We start from the raw sequence: 27,670 nt of genomic DNA on the forward strand, positions 1-27,670 counted from the left end.
CTCTAAGCCTGTCCCTAGGTGTACTGCAGTTATAGCAGAGGGTGGTGGCCTCTTGACAGAGGAGTCTGAAGTGAAGGCCCGCTGGGCCGGTTACTTTGAGTGGATGTACCAGGCTGACCCACTGGCTGTTGAGTTGGATGTCAGGGGTGTTGCTATCCCAAATGCTGACCCCCCAATTGATTGTGAACTGCCTTCACTTGTGGAAACACAGTCGGCGGTGAAAGGGGGCAACGCTCCTGGGATTTGTGGCATCCATGCTGAGCTTCTCAAGGCTGGTGGAAATGCTGTACTTGAGTCGCTGCATGCAGTTCTGTGCTCTGTTTGGAACACATGCATCATCCCAACTGACTGGAAGAGGGGCCTTGTTGTCCCCCTCTGGAAAGGGAAGGGTGATCACCAGGACTGCAACAACTACCGAGGAGTGATAACACTCGTGGTGCCGGGCAAGGTCTTTGCTTGGAACATTCTTGAGAGGGTTCGCCACCATCTGCTCGAGCACCAGCGACCAGAGCAGTTGGGCTTTACACCAAAGAGGTCAACGATTGACTGTATCCTTGTGCTTCGGGTCCTCACCGAATGCAAGCGAGAGTTTCTCCAGGGGCTACTTGCAGTCTATGTTGATCTTCGCAAAGAGTCTGATTTGGTGAATCAGGATGCCCTCTGGAGGATTCTTGGTCTTCGTGGGGTGCCACCAACGCTGATCAATCTGATCTCTGAACTATACTCTGGTACTGAGAGTGCTGTGAGGTGTGGTGGCTCTATCTCTGTCTTAATTACAGTTGTTACTGGAGTTCGGCAGGGGTGTGTACTGGCTCACACACTCTACAGCGCTTGTATGGACTAGATTCTGGGGAGGATGTCGGAGAGCTCAGGCTGCGGTGCATCGTTTGGGAGTGTCAAGATCTCTGACCTTGATTTTGCAGATGATGCAGTCATCTTTGGAATCTCCCGTAGTCAGAATCATTGGAATCTCCTGCAATGAAGCCAACTCCGAGGGGCTTTCACTCATTCACCACAGGCAGGTAGGTGGTCTTTCTGGCTTCTACCGACTCCTATCTGGCCTAGCTCCCCCAGCTCTATCTGTGCTCTGTCCCCCAAATATTCCTGCAGGTCGCACAAGATCTGTCAGTAATCCTCTTCTGGTGAAATTGCCAAAAGCAAGACTCTGCTCACCTTCACTCCTTCATTCCTCTTTACTCCCACCTCTGGAACAAACTCCCTCACTCTCTTCAATCCTACTCCTCCCTCCAAGCCTTTAAAACAGCTGTTCACCACCATCTCTTGTCTTCCCCCATCCAAAACCTTGATCTTTTCTGCCCCTGTTAATTCACCCCAGATCCACTTTTTTTTTTCTTTTTTTTAATACCCCGACTTCTTTCTTTCCTGGAAGTTCTAGCATTGTCCATGTGTTTTACACCTTAAACCCTGCCTTCCCATGCCTCCTCCCCCCAAGCCCTCTCCCTCCCACGGATCTTCTGTTGTCCTTGTTCTCTGCTGTTGTACTTGTGTGCTTCCTCTCTCTCCCCATCTTGTCTCCCACTCCCTTTATTGTATGTTTTGTGTGTCCGTTTGTCTTTTTTGTGATTGATGTTAGCTCTTACGAGGCTCGATCTTGTATACCAAAAAAACAAACAAAAAAAAACAACAAAACTGGATATCCTTTACGGGGGCCCTCCAGGCACTGAATGAGGAGGCGGAGCCACTGGGATTACTGATTTCCTGGGTCAAAACCAAGATCCAGGCTTCCAATGACATCTTGGATGCTGCTGTCTGTGCTCCGGCGCATGCTCCCATACCTGACCTGACCTGTATACACACAAACACATATACACGCATACACATATACACGCATAAACACATACATCCATATACATGCAAATACACATATATATGCAAATATATATGTGTGTGTACATGTACACGTACACATACACATACACATACACATACAGGGAAATATACTGTAGAATATGGGAATAAACTTAAAGAATGCCATACGAAAAGAATGCAAATCTTATGTGATGTATTATTTTGCAGAAAAATCCCTGCAAGAATCTACCCAACAAGCTGTTTCCTCCTCATGCCACTGCTCCCTCTCCAGTCCGCACGCTACGAGAGCTGCCCATGGCTGATGCATCCACCCTTATATCCCAACCCACTTCAATTGCCCAGCGACCTCAGTTTGGCGGTACCCAACCACGGGCACCTCAGCAGATCCAAATGCAAGCGTCAAATAACCCGTTCCAGCAAGCATGGGCTCCGGTTGGAAAATCCAGGCCAGGAAAGGGTGCTGTTTCTGGTGCAGTGATGCAACCAACGTTGATGAAGCGACCGAATAGTCCATCCAGGATGAAGAAATTGCAAAAGCCCACAGCTCAGCTTGCTAAGGTGACTCGAGACTCGTCAATCAAACAGTTTGGTTTTAAAAGGATAAGCTTGTATTTCTGCACCACATACGTGTGCTGAAAACTACATTAGAATGTTCTTAAGACAAAATTAGATGAATGTTGATATGTGAAAAAAAAGGAAAAAATTTTTAAACCTCTTTACCTCCTTTTTTAAACCTTTTTAAAATATTTTTTTTTACCTTGGTAGATGGTAGATGAAAGTTATGTTTTCACTGCTGTCTGTTACTTTGGCCAAACAATTTTTTTTGACAAGTATGTTGATCACTCCGGTTTGTGTGTGTGTTTTGACAAGTACAGGGTCCGGCTGGGAGGTGTGACGATTTTCAGAAAACTCGTACACCGTTATTTTTAGTCGAATTTCAATTTTTATTTTTTTAAAGACTACATATATAATGCCATTTAATACACTGTAACAAAGACATTTAAAAAATGTAATTCATGTTTGAATTGGGTATAACAATGCAAGTGGGGGGTCTGGCGCATGCGTGATGGCTGTTGGTTACTCGTTGTTAGGCGCCATTTCAGTAGCCATGGAGCTGTGGACGATTGAACATCGCGTCTTTGTTGTTGAGACGTTTATTCAAACGGGTAGTTCGGTGTTGCTTACACAGCGCAGATTTCGTACTCACTTCAATGTTGGTCGACGTGGCGCCGTTCCATCTCGAAACACAATATTGAAGTGGGTAAAAAACTTCAGGACAACTGGATCTGTGAGGCCGGGAGCAGCTCGGGGAGGTGATCGAACCGTTAGGACCCCGGAAAACATCGAAAGGGTTCGACAAGCTGTGGAGGCCAGCCCTCGTTGGTCAGCGGTACGGCACGCTCGTGCTCGCTCGCGCTCGCGCTCGCCGGAATAGTCCGATTCGGCACGCTCGCGCTCGCCGGAATAGTCCGATTCGGCATAATTGGGCCTTATTTTTTCAAGGAAGGCGGCCGCACTGTGACAGTCAACTCACAACGTTATGTTACGATGTTGCGCGAGTTCTTACTGCCTGAATTGAGACGACGGCGCATTGACCTCCCTACAGTTTGGTTTCAGCAAGATGGGGCTACTTGCCATACCTCAAGAGAATCAATGGCCTTATTAAGATAACATTTTCCAGGGCACCTCATTTCAATCCGTGGGGATGTGGAGTGGCCCCCTCGATCGCCCGATCTTTCACCCTGTGACTATTTTTTATGGGGTTACCTGAGAGCTAAGGTTTACATTGAAAAATCACGCACTCTTGAGACCCTTTCAGATGCCATCACCAGAGAAATTCGAGCTATTCCACTTGCCATGGTTGAAAGGTCTATGGACAACTTTTCCGCGCGTCTGCAAGAATGCTTGGACAAGAACGGCCGCCATTTAGATGATGTCATTTTTCAAACATGAATTACATTTTTAAAATGTCTTTGTTACAGTGTATTACATGGCATTATATATGTAGTCTTTAAAAAAAATAAAAATTGAAATTCGACTAAAAATAACTGTGTACGAGTTTTCTGAAAATCGTCACACCTCCCTGACGGACCCTGATCACTACGGTTTGTGTGTGTGTTTTGACAAGTATGTTGATCACTACGGTTTGTGTGTGTGTTTTGACAAGTATATTGATCACTACGGTTTGTGTGGGTGTTTTGACAAGTATGTTGATCACTACGGTTTGTGTGTGTGTTTTGACAAGTATGTTGATCACTCCGGTTTGTGTGGGTGTTTTGACAAGTATGTTGATCACTCCGGTTTGTGTGTGTGTTTTGACAAGTATGTTGATCACTACGGTTTGTGTGTGTGTTTTGACAAGTATGTTGATCACTACGGTTTGTGTGGGTGTTTTGACAAGTATGTTGATCACTACGGTTTGTGTGGGTGTTTTGACAAGTATGTTGATCACTACGGTTTGTGTGTGTGTTTTGACAAGTATGTTGATCACTCCGGTTTGTGTGGGTGTTTTGACAAGTATGTTGATCACTACGGTTTGTGTGGGTGTTTTGACAAGTATGTTGATCACTACGGTTTGTGTGTGTGTTTTGACAAGTATGTTGATCACTACGGTTTGTGTGGGTGTTTTGACAAGTATGTTGATCACTCCGGTTTGTGTGGGTGTTTTGACAAGTATGTTGATCACTACGGTTTGTGTGTGTGTTTTGACAAGTATGTTGATCACTACGGTTTGTGTGGGTGTTTTGACAAGTATGTTGATCACTCCGGTTTGTGTGGGTGTTTTGACAAGTATGTTGATCACTCCGGTTTGTGTGGGTGTTTTGACAAGTATGTTGATCACTCCGGTTTGTGTGTGTGTTTTGACAAGTATGTTGATCACTCCGGTTTGTGTGGGTGTTTTGACAAGTATGTTGATCACTCCGGTTTGTGTGGGTGTTTTGACAAGTATGTTGATCACTCCGGTTTGTGTGTGTGTTTTGACAAGTATGTTGATCACTCCGGTTTGTGTGGGTGTTTTGACAAGTATGTTGATCACTCCGGTTTGTGTGGGTGTTTTGACAAGTATGTTGATCACTCCGGTTTGTGTGGGTGTTTTGACAAGTATGTTGATCACTCCGGTTTGTGTGGGTGTTTTGACACGTATGTTGATCACTCTGGTTTGTGTGGGTGTTTTGACAAGTATGTTGATCACTCCGGTTTGTGTGTGTGTTTTGACAAGTATGTTGATCACTCCGGTTTGTGTGGGTGTTTTGACAAGTATGTTGATCACTCCGGTTTGTGTGGGTGTTTTGACAAGTATGTTGATCACTCCGGTTTGTGTGGGTGTTTTGACACGTATGTTGATCACTCTGGTTTGTGTGAGTGTTTTGACAAGTATGTGATATGCCCTCGTGGTCCAGACCGGCATTTGGCAGAGACCCGGACAGGCAGCTCCGTCTCCCCATGGCAGTTCTTGTGATTCGGGCAGGCACATGACAGGACGAGCTTGGCAAAGAGTCAGACTGGCAAAGAGTCAGACTGGCAAAGAGTCAGACTGGCAACGAGTCAGACTGGCAACGAGTCACACTGGCAACGAGTCAGACTGGCAAAGAGTCAGACTGGCAAAGAGTCAGACTGGCAAAGAGTCAGACTGGCAACGAGTCAGACTGGCAACGAGTCAGACTGGCAAAGAGTCAGACTGGCAAAGAGTCAGACTGGCAAAGAGTCAGACTGGCAAAGAGTCAGACTGGCAAAGAGTCAGACTGGCAAAGAGTCAGACTGGCAACGAGTCAGACTGGCAAAGAGTCAGACTGGCAAAGAGTCAGACTGGCAACGAGTCAGACTGGCAACGAGTCACACTGGCAACGAGTCACACTGGCAACGAGTCACACTGGCAACGAGTCAGACTGGCAAAGAGTCAGACTGGCAAAGAGTCAGACTGGCAAAGAGTCAGACTGCCAAAGAGTCAGACTGGCAACGAGTCAGACTGGCAACGAGTCACACTGGCAACGAGTCAGACTGGCAAAGAGTCAGACTGGCAAAGAGTCAGACTGGCAAAGAGTCAGACTGGCAACGAGTCAGACTGGCAAAGAGTCAGACTGGCAACGAGTCACACTGGCAACGAGTCAGACTGGCAAAGAGTCAGACGTGTATTTAAATGGGACAAATGGAGGAAAATGTTCGGAGAACGCTTGGATTTGGAAGAGGGTCAGAGAGCGGTATTCAGGATTGCAAAGCAGATAGCGAAAGAGAGGTGTGATGTGATGGGGGTGAGTTGCTTGAAGGATGAAGTGGGACAAATCGTTGTGGACCCAGATGGAATTAATGGAAGATGGAAAAGATATATGGAAATGCTGTTGAATGCAGAGAATGAATGGGATGGCAACATAGAGAGTAACCCAGTTTTAGGACCGGCAGAGAAAATAACTGAGAAGGAAGTTGAGGAAGCGATAAAAGCTAAGATAAAAGGGAATCTCCCACGATGAAGCTAACTCCAAGGGCCTTTCACTCACTCACCGCAGGCAGGTTGGTGGTCTTTCCTTCTTCTACCGACTCCTCTCTGGCCTTGCCCCCCCAGCTCTCTCTGGGCTCTGTCCCCCAAATATTCCTGCAGGTCGCACAAGATCTGCCTGCAACCCTCTTATGGTTAAACTGCCAAAATCAAGACACTCTGCTCACCTTCACTCTTTCATTCCTCTTTTCTCCCGCCTCTGGAACAAACTCCCTCACTCTCTTCAATCCCACTCCTCCCTCCAGGTCTTTAAAACAGCTGTTCACCACCATCTCCTATCTTACCCAATCCAAAACCTTGATCTTTTCTACTCCCGCTAATTTCACCCCAAATCCACTTTTTTGAGGTGACTTTTGACTTCTTTCCTGGAAGTCCTTGGTGTCCTTGCGTTTTATACCTATCCTGCCTCCCCCAGACCCTCTCCCTCCAAAAACATCTCCCGATGTCCCTGCTCTCAAATGTTGTGTTTGTGTGCTTCCTCCCCTTCTCTCCCCATCTTGTCGACCGCTCCCCTTTTTATATACTTTGTTTGCTTGTTTGTTTGATTTGTTTGTTTGATAAATGTTAGCTCTTTCACGAGCTTTCCTTCTTCCTTCTCGACTCTGTGTACAAAAAAAAAAAAAAATGTGAATGGTTCGGTGGATGTGCGGAGTATCGTTGAGAGAGAGGAAGACAAATGATGAATTGCGAAAGATGATGGGAATAGAGCCTGTGATTGATGCTGTGAAGAGGAACAGGTTGAGATGGTTTGGTCATGTGTTGAGGAAGGATGAAAGTGACTGGTTGAGAAGAGTGATGGAAATGAATGTAGAACGAAGTAGAGGACGAGGAAGACCGAGAAAGACTTGGCTAAACGTGGTGGAAGAAGAAATGCGGGCAAGGGGGTTAACAAGGAGAGATGCAGAAAATAGGGCAAGATGGAGAAGATTGTCATGGGGCCCGCAAGGCTAACCCCCGCTCTAGCAGGGAAAATGGCCTTAAAATGCCTGTTGTTGTTGTCGTATTTAAATGGGACAAATGCAGGGAAGGGAGGGAATTATTTTGAACTCGAAGATTAATTACACTTTTGATGATAAAGGATTTGTTACAGTGATTTGGAGGCAAAAGGGTGAAGGATTTCGGGGTTGTATGAAGAGGGAGGGAGGGTTTTTGAGGGGAGCACAGGAAGTAGATTTTTGGAAGCGAAAGGACGAGGGATTTGAGATTGATGGATGAACGGGTGGATTAATGTTTAAACGAGGAGATGGAAGTTTCCAGTAGGGTTGTGGGGTTCGGAAGGCAAAGGGTGAAGAGTGTTTGGGAAGTCCCATCGTATAGCTGCTTGGAAGTGAAAGGGTGGGGGATTGATGATGAATGGATAGACGGAGGGATTAAAGGATGGATTGAAAGGTGGATTGATAGGTTTAAAGTTGGGAAAGTCACACCTGGGGTGAAACATGCTAATTTCATGTTGCATTTCCCCCACTCCACCCCCTCCCCCCCCCACCCACTAACCCCCTGCACAAAAGGCGTGGATCTATCGAAGCACATATACTGTATGCTTGCTGTGGTGTACTGTATGCTTGCTGTGGTGTACTGTATGCTTGCTGTGGTGTACTGTATGCTTGCTGTGGTGTACTGTATGCTTGCTGTGGTGTATTGTATGCTTGCTGTGGTGTACTGTATGTTACTGTGGTGTATTGTATGCTTGCTGTGGTGTGCTGTATGCTTGCTGTGGTGTATTGTATGCTTGCTGTGGTGTACTGTATGCTTGCTGTGGTGTGCTGTATGCTTGCTGTGGTGTATTGTATGCTTGCTGTGGTGTATTGTATGCTTGCTGTGGTGTGCTGTATGCTTGCTGTGGTGTGCTGTATGCTTGCTGTGGTGTACTGTATGCTTGCTGTGGTGTACTGTATGCTTGCTGTGGTGTGCTGTATGCTTGCTGTGGTGTGCTGTATGCTTGCTGTGGTGTACTGTATGCTTGCTGTGGTGTGCTGTATGCTTGCTGTGGTGTACTGTATGCTTGCTGTGGTGTGCTGTATGCTTGCTGTGGTGTGCTGTATGCTTGCTGTGGTGTATTGTATGCTTGCTGTGGTGTGCTGTATGCTTGCTGTGGTGTGCTGTATGCTTGCTGTGGTGTACTGTATGCTTGCTGTGGTGTGCTGTATGCTTGCTGTGGTGTGCTGTATGCTTGCTGTGGTGTGCTGTATGCTTGCTGTGGTGTATTGTATGCTTGCTGTGGTGTACTGTATGCTTGCTGTGGTGTATTGTATGCTTGCTGTGGTGTACTGTATGCTTGCTGTGGTGTACTGTATGCTTGCTGTGGTGTACTGTATGCTTGCTGTGGTGTACTGTATGCTTGCTTTCTTGAGGGAAGACTGAGACAGAACAGCCTCCGGAAGGTGCTTCAATGGACGGGAAAAGTGAAGAAAATAGTTGGTGTCACCATAAATTTTGTTAGTTGAATTTTGTAAGTTGAATTTTGTAAGTTGAATTTTTGTAAGTTGAATTTTGGAAGTTGAAATTTTGGAAGTTGAAATTTGGAAGTTGAATTTTGTAAGTTGAAATTTGGAAGTTGAAATTTGGAAGTTGAAATTTTGTAAGTTGAATTTTGGAAGTTTTTTTTTTTTTTTTTTTTTTTTTTTTTTTTTTTTTTTGTATACAATATCGAGGCTCGTGAAAGAGCGAACATTAATCACACAGAAAGACAAACCGACACATAAAACATATAACATAGGGAGCGGTAGACAAGATGGGGAGAGAGGGGGAAGGACACAAACACAACATTTGAGAGCAGGGACCGAGAGACATGGAGACATCGAGAGATCTGAGAGAGGGCGAGGGCTTTGGGGGGGGGGGCGTGGGAAGGGGGCAGTGGGAGAGGTATAAAACATATGGACACTGCCAGGACTTCCAGGAAAGAAGTTGGAATTTCAAACAAGGTGGATCTGGGGTGAATTAGCGGGGGTAGAAAAGATCAAGGTTTTGGATGGGGGAAGATAAGAGATGGTGGTGAACAGCTGTTTTAAAGACCTGGAGGGAGGAGTGGGATTGAAGGGAGTGAGGGAGTTTGTTCCAGAGGCGGGAGAAAAGAGGAATGAAAGAGTGAAGGTGAGCGGAGAGCCGAGATTTCGGCAGTTTAACCATCAGAGGGTTGCTGGCAGATCTTGTGCGACCTGTAGGATATTTGGGGGACAGAGCACAGAGAGAGCTGGGGGTGCAAGGCCGGAGAGGAGTCGGTAGAAGACAGAAAGACCACCTACCTGCCTGCGGTGAGTGAGTGAAAGGCCCTCAGAGATAGCTTCATCGCGGGAGATTCCAATAATTCTGAAAGCTTTGGTTTCAACAGCGTGAAGCCGAGCTAGGTGTGAGGCAGGAGCACCGGCCCATAGGGGAGAACAGTATTCCATTGAGCTGCGGATGAAAGCCTTGTATGTGGTGAGGAGCTCAGGTGTGCCGAGGAAGGACTTCGCACGACGGAGGATGCCCAGTCGGCGACTGGCTTTGGAGGCCAGCTTGGAAATGTGGTTTTCCCAAGAAAGATCATGGCAGATAGTGAGACCCAAAATCTTGAGCGACAGAACTTCTTGGAGAGGATTGTTGAGAAAGTAGATGGGAGGGTTGTCCAGTCGATCTTTTCGGAGAGACATAGTAAGAGTGTGAGATTTGTCAGGATTGAAAGACATGTTCCACTTGTTTGACCAGTCTGTGATTTTGTCCAGGTCTTCAGAGAGTGAGGAGGCAGCAGACTGCCGATCTGAGGGAAGAGGAATGGAGCGGCAGAGAGTGGAGTCATCAGCAAAGAGATAGAGAGGATTTTCGAGAGAGTCAGAGAGATCATTGATGAAGACCAGAAAAAGCACGGGGCCCAGAACACTGCCTTGGGGAACTCCAGCCTGAACAGGAAGAGGAGATGAGAGAAACCCATTCAGGGCCACACGTTGACGACGACTAGAGAGGAAGTCCGCCAGCCATGCGTGGAGATTTCCATGGATACCAAAGGAGGAGAGTTTGGTGAGCAGAGCGGGGTGCCAGACCGTGTCGAAGGCACGTGATATGTCGAGGGAGACAGCTCTAATTTCCTGTTTGGCATTGAGGACCTCCATCCATTGTTGAGACAGCAGAAGCAGCATGTCCAGAGTAGAGTGACCTGGTCTGAAACCAAATTGATGATCAGAGATCAAGCCATTGGAGAAGAGGAAATATTTCATATCAGAAGCAATGATGGATTCCATGACTTTGCTGATAATTGGGAGAAGGCTGATTGGTCTGTAGTTGCTAGGATCTGTTTTTGCACCTTTTTTGTGCAAAGCGGTGATGTTGGCTGATTTCCAAGCAGATGGCAGTTGACCTTGAGCAAAAGAGAGGGTGAAGAGAACAGAGAGAGGGTGAGATAGAGCAGCAGAGCAGGATTTTAGGACCCGTGGGCTGATGCCGTCGGGTCCAGTTGCAGAATCAGAGTCGAGGGTTGACAGAAACTTTTCCACCTTGTCAGGAGGAAAGGACACGGAGTCCAGGAGCAGCAGGGTACGACTGGGTATGGTGGGTACAGAGAGGGATGGGTTTGGGACACAAGATTTAGAGGCAAACACAGAGTTGAGGCATTCAGCTTTTTCACGTGCGGAGTCAGCTGTGTAGCCGTTTGAGGTAAGGGAGGGGATGGAGGGGGAACAAACACCAGAAACGGATTTGACCAGACGCCACCAGGATTTGGAAGAGGGAGACAGATAAGAGAGTTCGGTCTTGAGAACGGAGAGATATTGTTTCCTGGCTCTCCTGAGGGTGGACACACACTTGTTTCGGGCTTTGTGAAAGGAAATGAGATTTCCTTCCGTTGGATTTGCTTTCCAGGAGACGAAGGCAAGTTGTTTCTGGGCAACAGCCTCACCACAAGATTCCGTGTACCATGGACAGGAGGAAGGGTATGACAACTGAAGACGAGATGGGATAAATCTGTGCATGAGAGAGAGCAATTTACTTTGGAAGAATTCCCAGGATGAGTTGATGTCAGAGGTGGTAGAGATGGGAGACCAGTCCAGATGATTGATGGCTGCTTGAAGACCGTGCCAGTTGGCCTGAGTGAAATGCCAGACTCGTCGACGCTGAGCAGGCTCCCTGAGGATGGTCAGAGAGATGTCCACTTTAACAAGGACATGATCAGATGTTCCGATCGGAGCAGAAGAAGAGCAGCAGACATTTTCAGGGAAGTTAGTCATAACCAAGTCCAGAAGAGAAGATGTTCCGTTGACTGAGATCCGGGTCGGGAAATTGACAGATTGTGTCAGTCCCAGTGAGTCGCAGAAGTCCTTTGCTGAGGAGCCATGGCTGGTGAGAGAGGTACCCACACCCAGCCAACTGGCATGATGACAGTTGAAATCACCACATATGAGGAAGAGAGAGTTGGGATGAGTAGATAGAAGTTGGTCCATATCATCAGACAGCGAGATGTAGATGGAGTCATCACTGTTTGGTGGACGGTACAACACACATATGAACAAGAGGTGGGAGCGAAGGGGAAGCCGTAGCCAGAGGTATTCCTGGGGGTGAGGTGGAGAGAGTGCAGTGCAGGGCGAGTGAGGAAGAGAGTTTTTGATAAAGATAGCAACCCCGCCTCCAGGACGAGGCTCAGGTCTATCATACCGGAGGAGGGAGTAGCCCGGGAGAGATACTATGGAATCAGAGACATCATAAAGGAGGAAAGTTTCTGTTAAGCAGATCACGTCTGGTTTGACAGAAGCAACCTGTATGGAGAGATCGGTTAAGTTTGAACGAAGGCCCCGGATGTTTGAGGTCCATACCGTTAATGAAGAGGAAGGGGGAGCATCAGATACAGAACAGGGGGGAGGAGGGGTAGGGTAAGATGTGGAAGAGGTGGAAGAGGTAGGGAGAGCTGTTGAAGGTGTGTCAGAGATTTCAGAATAGCTCGGAGAAAGGGAAGGATGGGGCGGACAAAAGGTTTGATGGTGATTGGGTGAGCCACAATGAGGTGTTATTTGAGGAGGGGGAAGAGCGAGGCAGAAGGTTGGGGGAGATGGAGGTGAGAGTTTGAAGGGGGAAGAAGCGGGGAGGACGCTTTGAGGAGGGGGAGTGAGCGGGGGGAAATTGAGAAGCAATGAGGGTGGGGAGATTTGAAGGGGAGGGGTGAGGGGGGAGTTTGGGAGGGAAGGGACAAGGGGAGGGATTTGAAAGGGATGGGATATGGGGGAGATTTGGAGGGGAGGGGTGAGGCAGGAGTCTAGGAGGGGAGGGGCGAGGGGGCGTCTTGGCGGGGAGGGGTGAGGGGGTAGTTTAGGAGGGAGGGGGCAAGGGGGGAGATTTGAAAGGGATGGGTGATGGGGAAGATTTGGAGGGGAGGGGTGATGGGGAAGATTTGGAGGGGAGGGGTTATGGGGAAGATTTGGAGGGGAGGGGTGAGATTGGATTTTTGAAAGTGTACGATTTATGGGAAACGAACATTTATTGCAAAATGAGTTTCTTGTGACCTTCGAGTTAAAAATACGTTTAAGGACGCTGGATGGAGGATGGAGTGCAGGAGAGTTTAGGGAATGTAGAACAAAGGCACTATAGGAGATGGATATTTTTTTTGGGATGAATTGATTTGATGAGCAAGTCGAAAGCAGCCTTTTAAAGAAGAAGAAGAAAAAGGTGTTATAAAATATGACGGAATACATAACTTGAGGGGAAAGTGTAAACATTGAAGGTTAATGAGTGAAAACTATCTGGGGAAATGGGGGAGAAACACGTGGTCGAAGAACGAACGAACGAATAAGAATGAATAAACGAATGAGAACAGAGAAGGAAAATTTTTTTTTTTTTTTTTTTTTTTTGAGTTGAGATTTACACAAGGAAGTAGGCTATGGGTGAAAAGCCTGGGAATACAGAGAACGAAAGTTATTGGATCACAAACGATGGACCACTGAGAGAAAAACAAAGCCTCAAGGTTGTACAGTGCACACTGTACAAGGCCTTGCGCGCGACACGGCAAACAGACGATCAATTTATGAAAGATAAACACCGAGAAACAACCAAAGTTGCACACAATAACTTCACACACCGAAAGATAAATACAGTTTCGACAAAATACAATTGTGAACAGACTTAACTTCGAAAAACGTGGAGACCGTGTGGAGCTTCGAAAATCCCTGCCGCCGTCTTCGACTGCTGCTTTAATGTATGTTTAAATTTGGAAGTTTAAATTTTGGAAGTTGAATTTTGGAAGTTGAAATTTTGGAAGTTGAAATTTTGGAAGTTGAATTTTGTAAGTTGAAATTTGGAAGTTGAAATTTGGAAGTTGAAATTTTGTAAGTTGAATTTTGGAAGTTTAAATTTGGAAGTTTAAATTTTGGAAGTTGAATTTTGGAAGTTGAAATTTTGGAAGTTGAATTTTGTAAGTTGAAATTTTGGAAGTTGAAATTTTGGAAGTTGAAATTTTGTAAATTGAAATTTTGTTAGTTGAATTTTGTAAGTTGAATTTTGTAAGTTGAATTTTGTAAGTTGAATTTTGGAAGTTGAATTTTGGAAGTTGAATTTTGGAAGTTGAATTTTGGAAGTTGAATTTTTGTAAGTTGAATTTTGTAAATTGAAATTTTGTTAGTTGAATTTTGTAAGTTGAATTTTGGAAGTTGAATTTTTGTAAGTTGAATTTTGTAAATTGAAATTTTGTTAGTTGAATTTTGGAAGTTGAATTTTGGAAGTTGAATTTTTGTAAGTTGAATTTTGGAAGTTGAAATTTTTGAAGTTGAAATTTGGAAGTTGAATTTTGTAAGTTGAAATTTGGAAGTTGAATTTTGTAAGTTGAATTTTGGAAGTTGAATTTTGGAAGTTGAATTTTTGTAAGTTGAATTTTGGAAGTTGAATTTTTGTAAGTTGAATTTTGGAAGTTGAAATTTTGGAAGTTGAAATTTGGAAGTTGTATTTTGTAAGTTGAAATTTGGAAGTTGAAATTTGGAAGTTGAAATTTGGAAGTTGAAATTTGGAAGTTGAAATTTTGTAAGTTGAATTTTGTAAGTTTAAATTTGGAAGTTTAAATTTTGGAAGTTGAATTTTGGAAGTTGAAATTTTGGAAGTTGAAATTTGGAAGTTGAAATTTGTAAGTTGAAATTTGGAAGTTGAAATTTTGGAAGTTGAAATTTGGAAGTTGTATTTTGTAAGTTGAAATTTGGAAGTTGAAATTTGGAAGTTGAAATTTTGTAAGTTGAATTTTGTAAGTTTAAATTTGGAAGTTTAAATTTTGGAAGTTGAATTTTGGAAGTTGAAATTTTGGAAGTTGAAATTTGGAAGTTGAAATTTGGAAGTTGAAATTTGGAAGTTGAAATTTGGAAGTTGAAATTTGGAAGTTGAAATTTGGAAGTTGAAATTTGGAAGTTGAAATTTGGAAGTTGAAATTTGGAAGTTTAAATTTTGGAAGTTGAAATTTGGAAGTTGAAATTTTGTAAGTTGAATTTTGGAAGTTGAAATTTGGAAGTTTAAATTTTGGAAGTTGAAATTTTGGAAGTTGAAATTTGGAAGTTGAAATTTGGAAGTTGAAATTTGGAAGTTGAAATTTGGAAGTTGAAATTTGGAAGTTGAAATTTGGAAGTTGAAATTTGGAAGTTTAAATTTTGGAAGTTGAAATTTGGAAGTTGAAATTTTGTAAGTTGAATTTTGGAAGTTGAAATTTGGAAGTTTAAATTTTGGAAGTTGAATTTTGGAAGTTGAAATTTGGAAGTTTAAATTTTGGAAGTTGAAATTTGGAAGTTGAAATTTTGTAAGTTGAATTTTGGAAGTTGAAATTTGGAAGTTTAAATTTTGGAAGTTGAATTTTGGAAGTTGAAATTTGGAAGTTTAAATTTTGGAAGTTGAATTTTGGAAGTTTAAATTTTGGAAGTTGAATTTTGGAAGTTGAAATTTTGGAAGTTGAAATTTGGAAGTTGAAATTTGGAAGTTGAAATTTGGAAGTTGAAATTTTGGAAGTTTAAATTTTGTAAGTTGAAATTTGGAAGTTGAAATTTGGAAGTTGAAATTTGGAAGTTTAAATTTTGGAAGTTGAAATTTGGAAGTTGAAATTTGGAAGTTTAAATTTTGGAAGTTGAAATTTGGAAGTTTAAATTTTGGAAGTTGAAATTTGGAAGTTGAAATTTGGAAGTTTAAATTTTGGAAGTTGAAATTTGGAAGTTTAAATTTTGGAAGTTGAAATTTGGAAGTTTAAATTTTGGAAGTTGAATTTTGGAAGTTGAAATTTGGAAGTTGAAATTTTGGAAGTTGAATTTTGGAAGTTGAAATTTGGAAGTTTAAATTTTGGAAGTTGAATTTTGGAAGTAGAAATTTTGGAAGTTGAAATTTGGAAGTTGAAATTTGGAAGTTGAAATTTGGAAGTTGAAATTTGGAAGTTGAAATTTGGAAGTTGAAATTTGGAAGTTGAATTTTGGAAGTTGAATTTTGGAAGTGGAAATTTGGAAGTTGAATTTTGGAAGTGGAAATTTTGAATTTTGGAGTTTTTGGAAGTTTTGGAGTTGAGGGGGTTACTGGAATAATGCGTGCATTTTGCAGTCGCTGGGAAGAGTCGGAGGGCAGACAGTAGACGGAGCAATAATTGAGAATATTTGGTAGAAAACATAGAGACCACCGACCTGTCTGCGATGTGAGGTCAACAGACCTTGTGCTTCGGCCTCATCACGGGAGATTCCAATAATTATGAGGTCAAAAAAAACCAGATCAATGGAAGTATTTACAAACTTCCATTTTACTGTTATGTTTATTACCTCCACTAGCAAAGGTGGATGGGGGTTATGTTTTCACCCCTGTCTGTTTGTCTGTTTGTTTGTGAACAAGATATCTCAAAAAGTTATGGACGGATTTGGATGAAACTTGGTGGACCTGTTGTCTGTGTGTGTGAAAAGGACTAATCGATGAGATTTTGGTGAAGATCTGAATATGGATTCGGATTTGGGAATTATTGAATTTTTAAGTGATTCTTCACCATTCATTGAGAGATGTGGCAAAAAGTGATAAATAACATGTTACAGTATTTAAAAAAGGTTATGGATGACTTGTGATTAAACTTGGTGGATTAGTTGGTTCGGTGACAAGAACAAGCCGATTCGATTTTGGTTCTGGTTCAGATCCAGATCCAGCCTATCGGTGGGATACAAAACATAACCTGTTCAACCTTGTGGAGGTGTGCGCTCTACCTTAACCACGTAATGCGAATATGGTTTACAATGGGATACATATATCTTTCTCAACCCAAGCATATTCCAGTCTTCCTGATCAAGGGATCCTGAAGCTTGGCGTGTGCTCCCTATAGGTGATTACGGTAAGGATTATTTAATTGTTCAACAATAGATTTGTGATGAAATTCCAGTGAGATCCTCCAGGTGATAATGTTGACGGCTGAATGTTCTTGGTTCCTTTTCAAGAAGTCAAAATATCAGAATTAAATGTGGATATTATTGTGCAATGTCTAAGGCTAATGGAGAGATTTGTACATGTACTGTTTGCACGTCGTACAAAAGCATCATAGACTGTGGACCAATACATGACTAGTAAGTGTGATCTTATGATCTCATATCTTGTGATCTTATGATGATCTTGTTGTATGTTCTATGTTGATCTTGATCTTGTTATGTTATGATCTTGTTATGTTATGTTGTTATGCATCATCTTGTTATGTTGATCTTGTCTTGATCTTGTTATGTTATGATCTTGTTTTGTTATGTTGTTATGCATCATCTTGTTATGTTGATGTTATCTTGATCTTGTTTTGTTATGTTGTTATGCATCATCTTGTTATGTTGATCTTGACTTGATCTTGTTATGTTATGATCTTGTTTTGTTATGTTGTTATGCATCATCTTGTTATGTTGATGTTATCTTGATCTTGTTTTGTTATGTTGTTATGCATCATCTTGTTATGTTGATCTTGACTTGATCTTGTTATGTTATGATCTTGTTATGTTATGTTGTTATGCATCATCTTGTTATGTTGATGTTATCTTGATCTTGTTATGTTATGTTGTTATCCATCATCTTATTGTGTTGATCTTGTCTTGATCTTGTTATGTTATGTTGTTATGCATGATCTTGTTATGTTCATCTTGTCTTGATCTTGTTATGTTATGATCTTGTTATGTGATGTTGTTATGCATCATCTTGTTATGTTATGTTGTTATGCATCATCTTGTTATGTTATGTTGTTATGTTCATCTTGTCTTGATCTGGTTATCTTGATCTTGTTATGTTATGTTGTTATGCATCATCTTGTTTTGTTGATCTTGTCTTGATCTTGTTATGTTATGATCTTGTTTTGTTATGTTGTTATGCATCATCTTGTTATGTTGATGTTATCTTGATCTTGTTGTGTTATGTTGTTATGCATCATCTTGTTGTGTTGATCTTGTCTTGATCTTGTTATGTTATGTTGTTATGCATCATCTTGTTATGTTCATCTTGTCTTCATTTTGTTATGTTATGATCTTGTTATGTTATGTTGTTATGCATCATCTTGTTAATAATAATAATAATAGTAAAGGAGTCTTATATAGCCCCATCAAGCAGAGTAAACGACCCTCATGGCGCTTTACATTGTCATGCGAACGCACACACACCGCACACACATACACAAACATACACACACACAGACACACCTTCACTCTTGCCCTATTCCTCTCCCTCCCCATTCAAAACCCACAGATGTGTACTCCCCCTCCTCCTCCCCTCCCTCCCCCGCACATATACACAGACATACTCTCGATCTCTGTCCCACCTCAAACCAAAGGGAAAACAGGACTTAGACTTTGAAAGACTTGTGAAACAGATTTTTTTTTTTTTTTTTTTTTTTTTTTTTTTGTATACAAGGTCGAGGCTCGTGAAAGAGCGAACATTAATCACACAGAAAGACAAACCGACACATAAAACATATAACATAGGGAGCGGTAGACAAGATGGGGAGAGAGGGGGAAGGACACAAACACAACATTTGAGAGCAGGGACCGAGAGACATGGAGACATCGAGAGATCTGAGAGAGGGCGAGGGCTTTGGGGGGGGGGGGGGGCGTGGGAAGGGGGCGGTGGGAGAGGTATAAAACATATGGACACTGCCAGGACTTCCAGGAAAGAAGTTGGAATTCCAAACAAGGTGGATCTGGGGTGAATTAGCGGGGGTAGAAAAGATCAAGGTTTTGGATGGGGGAAGATAAGAGATGGTGGTGAACAGCTGTTTTAAAGACCTGGAGGGAGGAGTGGGATTGAAGGGAGTGAGGGAGTTTGTTCCAGAGGCAGGAGAAAAGAGGAATGAAAGAGTGAAGGTGAGCAGAGAGCCGAGATTTCGGCAGTTTAACCATCAGAGGGTTGCTGGCAGATCTTGTGCGACCTGTAGGAATATTTGGGGGACAGAGCACAGAGAGAGCTGGGGGTGCAAGGCCGGAGAGGAGTCGGTAGAAGACAGAAAGACCACCTACCTGCCTGCGGTGAGTGAGTGAAAGGCCCTCAGAGATAGCTTCATCGCGGGAGATTCCAATAATTCTGAAAGCTTTGGTTTCAACAGCGTGAAGCCGAGCTAGGTGTGAGGCAGGAGCACCGGCCCATAGGGGAGAACAGTATTCCATTGAGCTGCGGATGAAAGCCTTGTATGTGGTGAGGAGCTCAGGTGTGCCGAGGAAGGACTTCGCACGACGGAGGATGCCCAGTCGGCGACTGGCTTTGGAGGCCAGCTTGGAAATGTGGTTTTCCCAAGAAAGATCATGGCAGATAGTGAGACCCAAAATCTTGAGCGACAGAACTTCTTGGAGAGGATTGTTGAGAAAGTAGATGGGAGGGTTGTCCAGTCGATCTTTTCGGAGAGACATAGTAAGAGTGTGAGATTTGTCAGGATTGAAAGACATGTTCCACTTGTTTGACCAGTCTGTGATTTTGTCCAGGTCTTCAGAGAGTGAGGAGGCAGCAGACTGCCGATCTGAGGGAAGAGGAATGGAGCGGCAGAGAGTGGAGTCATCAGCAAAGAGATAGAGAGGATTTTCGAGAGAGTCAGAGAGATCATTGATGAAGACCAGAAAAAGCACGGGGCCCAGAACACTGCCTTGGGGAACTCCAGCCTGAACAGGAAGAGGAGATGAGAGAAACCCATTCAGGGCCACACGTTGACGACGACTAGAGAGGAAGTCCGCCAGCCATGCGTGGAGATTTCCATGGATACCAAAGGAGGAGAGTTTGGTGAGCAGAGCGGGGTGCCAGACCGTGTCGAAGGCACGTGATATGTCGAGGGAGACAGCTCTAATTTCCTGTTTGGCATTGAGGACCTCCATCCATTGTTGAGACAGCAGAAGCAGCATGTCCAGAGTAGAGTGACCTGGTCTGAAACCAAATTGATGATCAGAGATCAAGCCATTGGAGAAGAGGAAAGATTTCATATCCGAAGCAATGATGGATTCCATGACTTTGCTGATAATTGGGAGAAGGCTGATTGGTCTGTAGTTGCTAGGATCTGTTTTTGCACCTTTTTTGTGCAAAGCGGTGATGTTGGCTGATTTCCAAGCAGATGGCAGTTGACCTTGAGCAAAAGAGAGGGTGAAGAGAACAGAGAGAGGGTGAGATAGAGCAGCAGAGCAGGATTTTAGGACCCGTGGGCTGATGCCGTCGGGTCCAGTTGCAGAATCAGAGTCGAGGGTTGACAGAAGCTTTTCCACCTTGTCGGGAGGAAAGGACACGGAGTCCAGGAGCAGCAGGGTACGACTGGGTATGGTGGGTACAGAGAGGGATGGGTTTGGGACACAAGATTTAGAGGCAAACACAGAGTTGAGGCATTCAGCTTTTTCACGTGCGGAGTCAGCTGTGTAGCCGTTTGAGGTAAGGGAGGGGATGGAGGGGGAACAAACACCAGAAACGGATTTGACCAGACGCCACCAGGATTTGGAAGAGGGAGACAGATAAGAGAGTTCGGTCTTGAGAACGGAGAGATATTGTTTCCTGGCTCTCCTGAGGGTGGACACACACTTGTTTCGGGCTTTGTGAAAGGAAATGAGATTTCCTTCCGTTGGATTTGCTTTCCAGGAGACGAAGGCAAGTTGTTTCTGGGCAACAGCCTCACCACAAGATTCCGTGTACCATGGACGGGAGGAAGGGTATGACAACTGAAGACGAGATGGGATAAATCTGTGCATGAGAGAGAGCAATTTACTTTGGAAGAATTCCCAGGATGAGTTGATGTCAGAGGTGGTAGAGATGGGAGACCAGTCCAGATGATTGATGGCTGCTTGAAGACCGTGCCAGTTGGCCTGAGTGAAATGCCAGACTCGTCGACGCTGAGCAGGCTTCCTGAGGATGGTCAGAGAGATGTCCACTTTAACAAGGACATGATCAGATGATCCGATCGGAGCAGAAGAAGAGCAGCAGACATTTTCAGGGAAGTTAGTCATAACCAAGTCCAGAAGAGAAGATGTTCCGTTGACTGAGATCCGGGTCGGGAAATTGACAGATTGTGTCAGTCCCAGTGAGTCGCAGAAGTCCTTTGCTGAGGAGCCATGGCTGGTGAGAGAGGTACCCACACCCAGCCAACTGGCATGATGACAGTTGAAATCACCACATATGAGGAAGAGAGAGTTGGGATGAGTAGATAGAAGTTGGTCCATATCATCAGACAGCGAGATGTAGATGGAGTCATCACTGTTTGGTGGACGGTACAACACACATATGAACAAGAGGTGGGAGCGAAGGGGAAGCCGTAGCCAGAGGTATTCCTGGGGGTGAGGTGGAGAGAGTGCAGTGCAGGGCGAGTGAGGAAGAGAGCTTTTGATAAAGATAGCAACCCCGCCTCCAGGACGAGGCTCAGGTCTATCATACCGGAGGAGGGAGTAGCCCGGGAGAGATACTATGGAATCAGAGACATCATAAAGGAGGAAAGTTTCTGTTAAGCAGATCACGTCTGGTTTGACAGAAGCAACCTGTATGGAGAGATCAGTTAAGTTTGAACGAAGGCCCCGGATGTTTGAGGTCCATACCGTTAATGAAGAGGAAGGGGGAGCATCAGATACAGAACAGGGGGAAGGAGGGGTAGGGTAAGATGTGGAGGAGGTGGAAGAGGTAGGGAGAGCTGTTGAAGGTGTGTCAGAGATTTCAGAATAGCTCGGAGAAAGGGAAGGATGGGGCGGACAAAAGGTTTGATGGTGATTGGGTGAGCCACAATGAGGTGTTATTTGAGGAGGGGGAAGAGCGAGGCAGAAGGTTGGGGGAGATGGAGGTGAGAGTTTGAAGGGGGAAGAAGCGGGGAGGACGCTTTGAGGAGGGGGAGTGAGAGGGGGGAAATTGAGAAGCAATGAGGGTGGGGAGATTTGAAGGGGAGGGGTGAGGGGGGAGTTTGGGAGGGAAGGGGCAAGGGGAGGGATTTGAAAGGGATGGGATATGGGGGAGATTTGGAGGGGAGGGGTGAGGCAGGAGTCTAGGAGGGGAGGGGCGAGGCGGCGTCTTGGCGGGGAGGGTTGAGGGGGTAGTTTAGGAGGGAGGGGGCAAGGGGGGAGATTTGAAAGGGATGGGTGATGGGGAAGATTTGGAGGGGAGGGGTGATGGGGAAGATTTGGAGGGGAGGGGTTATGGGGAAGATTTGGAGGGGAGGGGTGAGATTGGATTTTTGAAAGTGTACGATTTATGGGAAACGAACATTTATTGCAAAATGAGTTTCTTGTGACCTTCGAGTTAAAAATACGTTTAAGGACGCTGGATGGGGGATGGAGTACAGGAGAGTTTAGGGAATGTAGAAAAAAGGCACTATAGGAGATGGATATTTTTTTTGGGATGAATTGATTTGGTGAGCAAGTCGAAAGCAGCCTTTTAAAGAAGAAGAAGAAAAAGGTGTTATAAAATATGACGGAATACATAACTTGAGGGGAAAGTGTAAACATTGAAGGTTAATGAGTGAAAACTATCTGGGGAAATGGGGGAGAAACACGTGGTCGAAGAACGAACGAACGAATAAGAATGAATAAACGAATGAGAACAGAGAAGGAAATATTTTTTTTTTTTGTTTTTTTTTTTGAGTTGAGATTTACACAAGGAAGTAGGCTATGGGTGAAAAGACTGGGAATACAGAGAACGAAAGTTATTGGATCACAAAAGACGGACCGCTGAGAGAAAAACAAAGCCTCAAGGTTGTACAGTGCACACTGTACAAGGCCTCAAGACACGACACGGCAAACAGACGATCAATTTATGAAAGATAAACACCGAGAAACAACCAAAGTTGCACACAATAACTTCACACACCGAAAGATAAATACAGTTTCGACAAAATACAATTGTGAACAGACTTAACTTCGAAAAACGTGGAGACCGTGTGGAGCTTCGAAAATCCCTGCCGCCGTCTCCAAGATCTCGCGAGATCCTACTTTTTAGGTTTTGAGGTTTTGAGGTTTTAAAGATAACCACATAACAAAACCACAAGATAGGTTTTGAGGGAGGTTTTAAAGGCAGGAAGAGAGTCAACATGTCGAACAGAGGAAGGCAAGTCATTCCAGAGCAGAGGTGCAGCAAAGGAAAAGGATTTCTCACCAAACGACTTGGTGCTTGTGCGCGGCGGCTCTAAGGTCATAGAGTCGTCGCTTGAACGAAGCCGTCACCGAGGTTCATAGAGAGTGAGCAAATCGGAGAGATAGTGAGGTCCCGGTCCACACAATGATTTATAACAAAGTGTGCAAATTTTGTATTGCACACGAGCAGAGACAGGCAGCCAGTGTAAAGATTCAAGAAGCGGAGTAACATGGTCAGACTTCTTCGCCTTACAGACAAGAAGAGCGGCAGAGTTTTGAACCTTTTGTAACTTATCCAAGAGAAACTGAGGGCAGCCAGCATACAAAGAATTACAATAGTCTAGCCTTGAGAGGACAAGGGCACAGACCAGAGTTAGAGCAGCTTGAGGAGTAAGAAAGTGGCGAATGGATGCGATCTTTCGCAGCTGAAAGTATGCTGATTTGCAAGTTTGAAGTACTTGCTTGGAAAATGTCATGTTACAGTCGAAAACCACACCAAGGGTCTTGGCCGACGAAACAAAGTTTACATCGGTTTCACCAACATGAATAGTGGTAGGAAGTGAACATTGTAGAGGACATCTGTGCAATCTTACAATCATAGACTCTGTTTTAGCATCGTTCAGCTGAAGTTTGTTTTGGGTCATCCACGCCTTCACGTCGGCAATGCAGCCTTCTAACACTTAAACAGTGGGCACGATTTGTTGAATCGTGCTTCCTTTGTGCAGCTGATTGTCGTCCGCAAAGGTGTGGTGATCAACTGAATGTCTGGCAACAAGATCAAATAGAGGCTGAGTGTACAAAAGAAAGAGGATAGGTCCCAGGACTGTGCCCTGGGGAACGCCAAAGGAAAGCGGACAAGGGGCTGATTTCTGGCCATTGACAACAACTGTTTGCACTCTATCAGTAAGATAGGACATCAGCCAAGAAAGGGGAGTACCAGTTATACCAAATGTGATTTCAAGACGACGAATTAAGACACTATGGTCAATCGTGTCAAAGGCGGCAGACAAGTCCAAAAGAGCAAGAACGGAAACCTTACCACAGTCAAGAGAGGTCAGAAGATCATTGGTTATTCTTAGGAGAGCGGTCTCGGTGCTATGGCCTGGTCAATATGCTGACTGGCGAGAATTGAAAAGATTATTTGAAACGAGATGGTCATTCATCTGTGATAGCACAATTCTTTCTGTGATCTTTGACAGGAAAGACAGGTTGGAGATAGGACGGTCATTTTTCATGTCGTTAAGGTCAAGGGTGGGCTTTTTAAGAAGTGGTTTAACAAGAGCTTGCTTAAAGAGAAGCGGAAATGAACCCGTAGTCAGAGAATCATTGATAACTGCAGTAATAAATGGGAGGAGGGTGTCCAAACACTCAATAAACAAATCGGTGGGAAGGGGGTCAAGATCACATGTTTTTGTGTTTGACTTGAGGATTGTACATTTGACAATTTCCTCAGTAACAGGAGTAAACGAACTAAGAGGTCGTCCGTGAAAGCAGTGTTCAGCATCATCGAAGGAAAGGAGTGACTGCTTGTCAAGATTGTTTCTTATTGACTGAATTTTATTGTGAAAGAAATGCAGGAAGCGTTGGGGTAGTTCGTTTTGAGGAAATACAGTGGGAAGAACGGATTTATTTTTGGTGGCAAACAGGCGGTTGGTAATGCTGAACAGTTGCTTGCAGGAGGAGCTCCTAGTAATCCGATCAGAAATATATGACGTTTTTGCTTTCAGAATGATTTTTATGACGGGTCTTTTAGCTATGTTATACAACTGTTTATGGACTGTGGGGGCCAGTCTTCAGCCACTGTCTCTCGGCACGTCGTCGTTCCTTTTTGGCAGCCCTGACTTTGTCGCTGACTGCGCTGAACCACGGAGTACTCCTGCGTCTGGGAACGGCGCGCCGTGTCGCTGGAGCATGACAGTCCAAAGCTGTGCGGGGGCAACAGTCGAGGTCTTCTGCAGTGACATAGAAACGGCCAGAGAGACGGGTGTGAAGGTCCTCTTTAAGAGGCGGAACGGTCGATGGCACGAATGTTGCGGGCAGTGATGAAGGTGGGCTGAAGACGAGGAACAGCAATACTCAGGTGGCTGGTGACACAGAAGTGGTCCGATGTGATAGCACAGGTCACTGACGTGGGCTGCACCAACTGATCATCGCATCTGTGCACTAACCAATCCAGGATGTGTCCTTTAACGTGTGTAGATTAGGAGACAGACTGAGACAGACTAAAAGTAGAAAGGAGGTCAATGATCTTTGAAGTGAGAGGAAGTTGTGGTTGGTCGTCGCGGACGTTGAAATCTCCAAGAATCAAGACGAAACCAGGAAGAGTATTGCAGTGGTCGAGCAGATTAGGAAGCTGGGTCACGAACATAGAGTCAATAAGCTTGTTTTTCCGGTTAGGTGGAGGTCGGTAGAGGCAGAAGAAATGAAGAGTGTTTTCTGACAGAGTGAAGGTGACATGGGCTGGCTCGTAGAATGGTCGAACGAAAAAGTCTTGGTGAAGGAGACAAAGGGAGAGAAGTTGTCTCTGTAAATAACAGCCACGCCCCCACCCCTAGAGGAGCGAGGAAATGACTGCAGGGTGTATCCAAGTGGGGTGAGATCAGCACATCTCGCTTCGTCGCCACTGGGTCGGAGCCAAGTTTCGGTCAGAAAAAACACGTCGATATCGTTATCTTGAATAAAAGGGGTAATTTCGGTTCGCTTGTCAGGACTACTCACAGACTGAGCGTTGAATAAGGCAATATACAGGTCAGAACGGTGTTGTTTTGGTGCTGTGTATGTTCTACAGGGATAGATGAGGTTATTGAAGTTAACAGGGGACACTTTCTCGCAGGAATTATTCAAATGTGGGCCGGGCCGTCGCTGGTCGCGAAGAGAAATCACAATCGGTATTTTTCTCTGCTTTCTTCTCCCGCCTCGCTTTGTGCGTTTTCTCGGGAGACCAACGCCGATTTCAAGTTCTCTGAGGCCTGACACGAGTCCAGGAGTCAATCCAGTGGTGTTGTTTAAAGACAAAAGTTTTTGCCGAGTGTAGCGAATAGGCCTCGGGATAGAGGGGTTAGAGCGGATAGTCGAGCTCGGTACATGCAGCGGTGCGTGCAGAGGTGGGGCGAGCGGTGGGCCGGGCGATGGGCTGGGCGATGGGCCGAGCGATGGGACGAGCAGTGGGATGAGCGATGGGGCGAGCGGTGGGACGAGCGATGGGGCGAGCGGTGGGGCGAGCGGTGGGGCGAGCGATGGGACGAGCGGTGGGACGAGCGGCGGGATGAGCGATGGGGTGAGCAATGGGGCGAGCGATGGGGCGAGACGGGGAAAAGAACTGTCTTGTTGAGAGGCGCACACCGGGGCTGCATGAGGCTCAACGAAAAAACATGGCGGTACTTACAGTTCGAAATTTTCAACTTGGTGGCGAGGAAAAACCAAAGTACTGCAAATCTCACGGGCAGACACCGCCATAAGCCAGGAAACGAAACAGGGACCCACTACAATCATTCACACAAAGCACAACACGACAGCACACGCTAAATCCAACAGAATCAATCAAATACACAGGACGACCGACTCAGCTCAGCCTGCTAGGCGAATGACCCGGAAGTTCATATCGGAGTTCGGAAGTTGTTATGTTTAATCTTGTCTTGATCTTGTTATGTTATGATCTTGTTATGTTATGTTGTTATGCATCATCTTGTTGTGTTGATGTTGTCTTGATCTTGTTATGTTATGATCTTGTTATGTTATGTTGTTATGCATCATCTTGTTATGTTGATGTTGTCTTGATCTTGTTATGTTATGATCTTGTTATGTTATGTTGTTATGCATCATCTTGTTATGTTGATCTTGTCTTGATCTTATGTTATGTTATGATCTTGTTATGTTATGATCTTGTTATGTTATGTTATGTTGTTATGCATCATCTTGTTATGTTGATGTTATCTTGATCTTGTTATGTTATGTTGTTATGTTATGTTGTTATGCATCATCTTATGTTATGATCTTGTTATATTATGTTGTTATGCATCATCTTGTTATGTTATGTTGTTATGTTCATCTTGTCTTGATCTTGTTATCTTGATCTTGTTATGTTTTGATCTTGTTCTGTTATGTTGTTATGCATCATCTTGTTATGTTATGTTGTTACGTTCATCTTGTCTTGATCTTGTTATCTTGATCTTGTTATGTTATGATCTTGTTATGTTATGTTGTTATGCATCATCTTGTTATGTTGGTCTTGTCTTGATCTTGTTATGTTATGATCTTGTTATGTTATGTTATGCATCATCTTGTTATGTTGATCTTGTCTTGATCTTGTTATCTTGAGCTTGTTATGTAATGATCTTGTTATGTTATGTTGTTATGCATCATCTTGTTATGTTGGTCTTGTCTTGATCTTGTTATGTTATGATCTTGTTATGTTATGTTGTTATGCATCATCTTGTTATGTTGATCTTGTCTTGATCTTGTTCGGTTATGATCTTGTTATGTTATGATCTTATGTTATGTTGTTATGCATCATCTTGTTATGTTGATGTTATCTTGATCTTGTTATGTTATGTTGTTATGCATCATCTTGTTATGTTTATCTTGTCTTGATCTTGTTATGTTATGTTGTTATGCATCATTTTGTTATGTTGATCTTGTCTTGATCTTGTTCTGTTATGATCTTATGTTATGTTGTTATGCATCATCTTGTTATGTTGATCTTGTCATGTTATGATCTTGTTATGTTATGATCTTGTTATGTTATGATCTTGTTATGTTATGTTGTTATGCATCATCTCGTGATGTTGATGTTATCTTGATCTTGTTATGTTATGTTGTTATGCATCATCTTGTTATGTTATGATCTTGTTATGTTATATTGTTATGCATCATCTTG

The 27,670-nt window shown here is 44.0% G+C and overlaps 1 protein-coding gene across 7 annotated transcripts in view; it reads left to right on the top strand.

The window, feature by feature from the left end:
- RBM33 (RNA binding motif protein 33) overlaps window positions 1-27,670 on the top strand; it is a 306,232-nt gene that overhangs the window by 245,256 nt on the left and 33,306 nt on the right. For all 7 annotated transcript variants that reach the window (XM_078785696.1, XM_078785698.1, XM_078785697.1 and 4 more), the window contains one exon: window positions 2,038-2,388. In XM_078785696.1, the coding sequence (XP_078641822.1) occupies window positions 2,038-2,388 (351 nt within the window). The remainder of the gene's footprint in view (window positions 1-2,037; window positions 2,389-27,670) is intronic.

Source organism: Myxine glutinosa, chromosome 10 (assembly GCF_964187855.1).
Source record: "Myxine glutinosa chromosome 10, kmMyxGlut1.1, whole genome shotgun sequence".
Classification (NCBI taxonomy): domain Eukaryota; kingdom Metazoa; phylum Chordata; class Myxini; order Myxiniformes; family Myxinidae; genus Myxine; species Myxine glutinosa.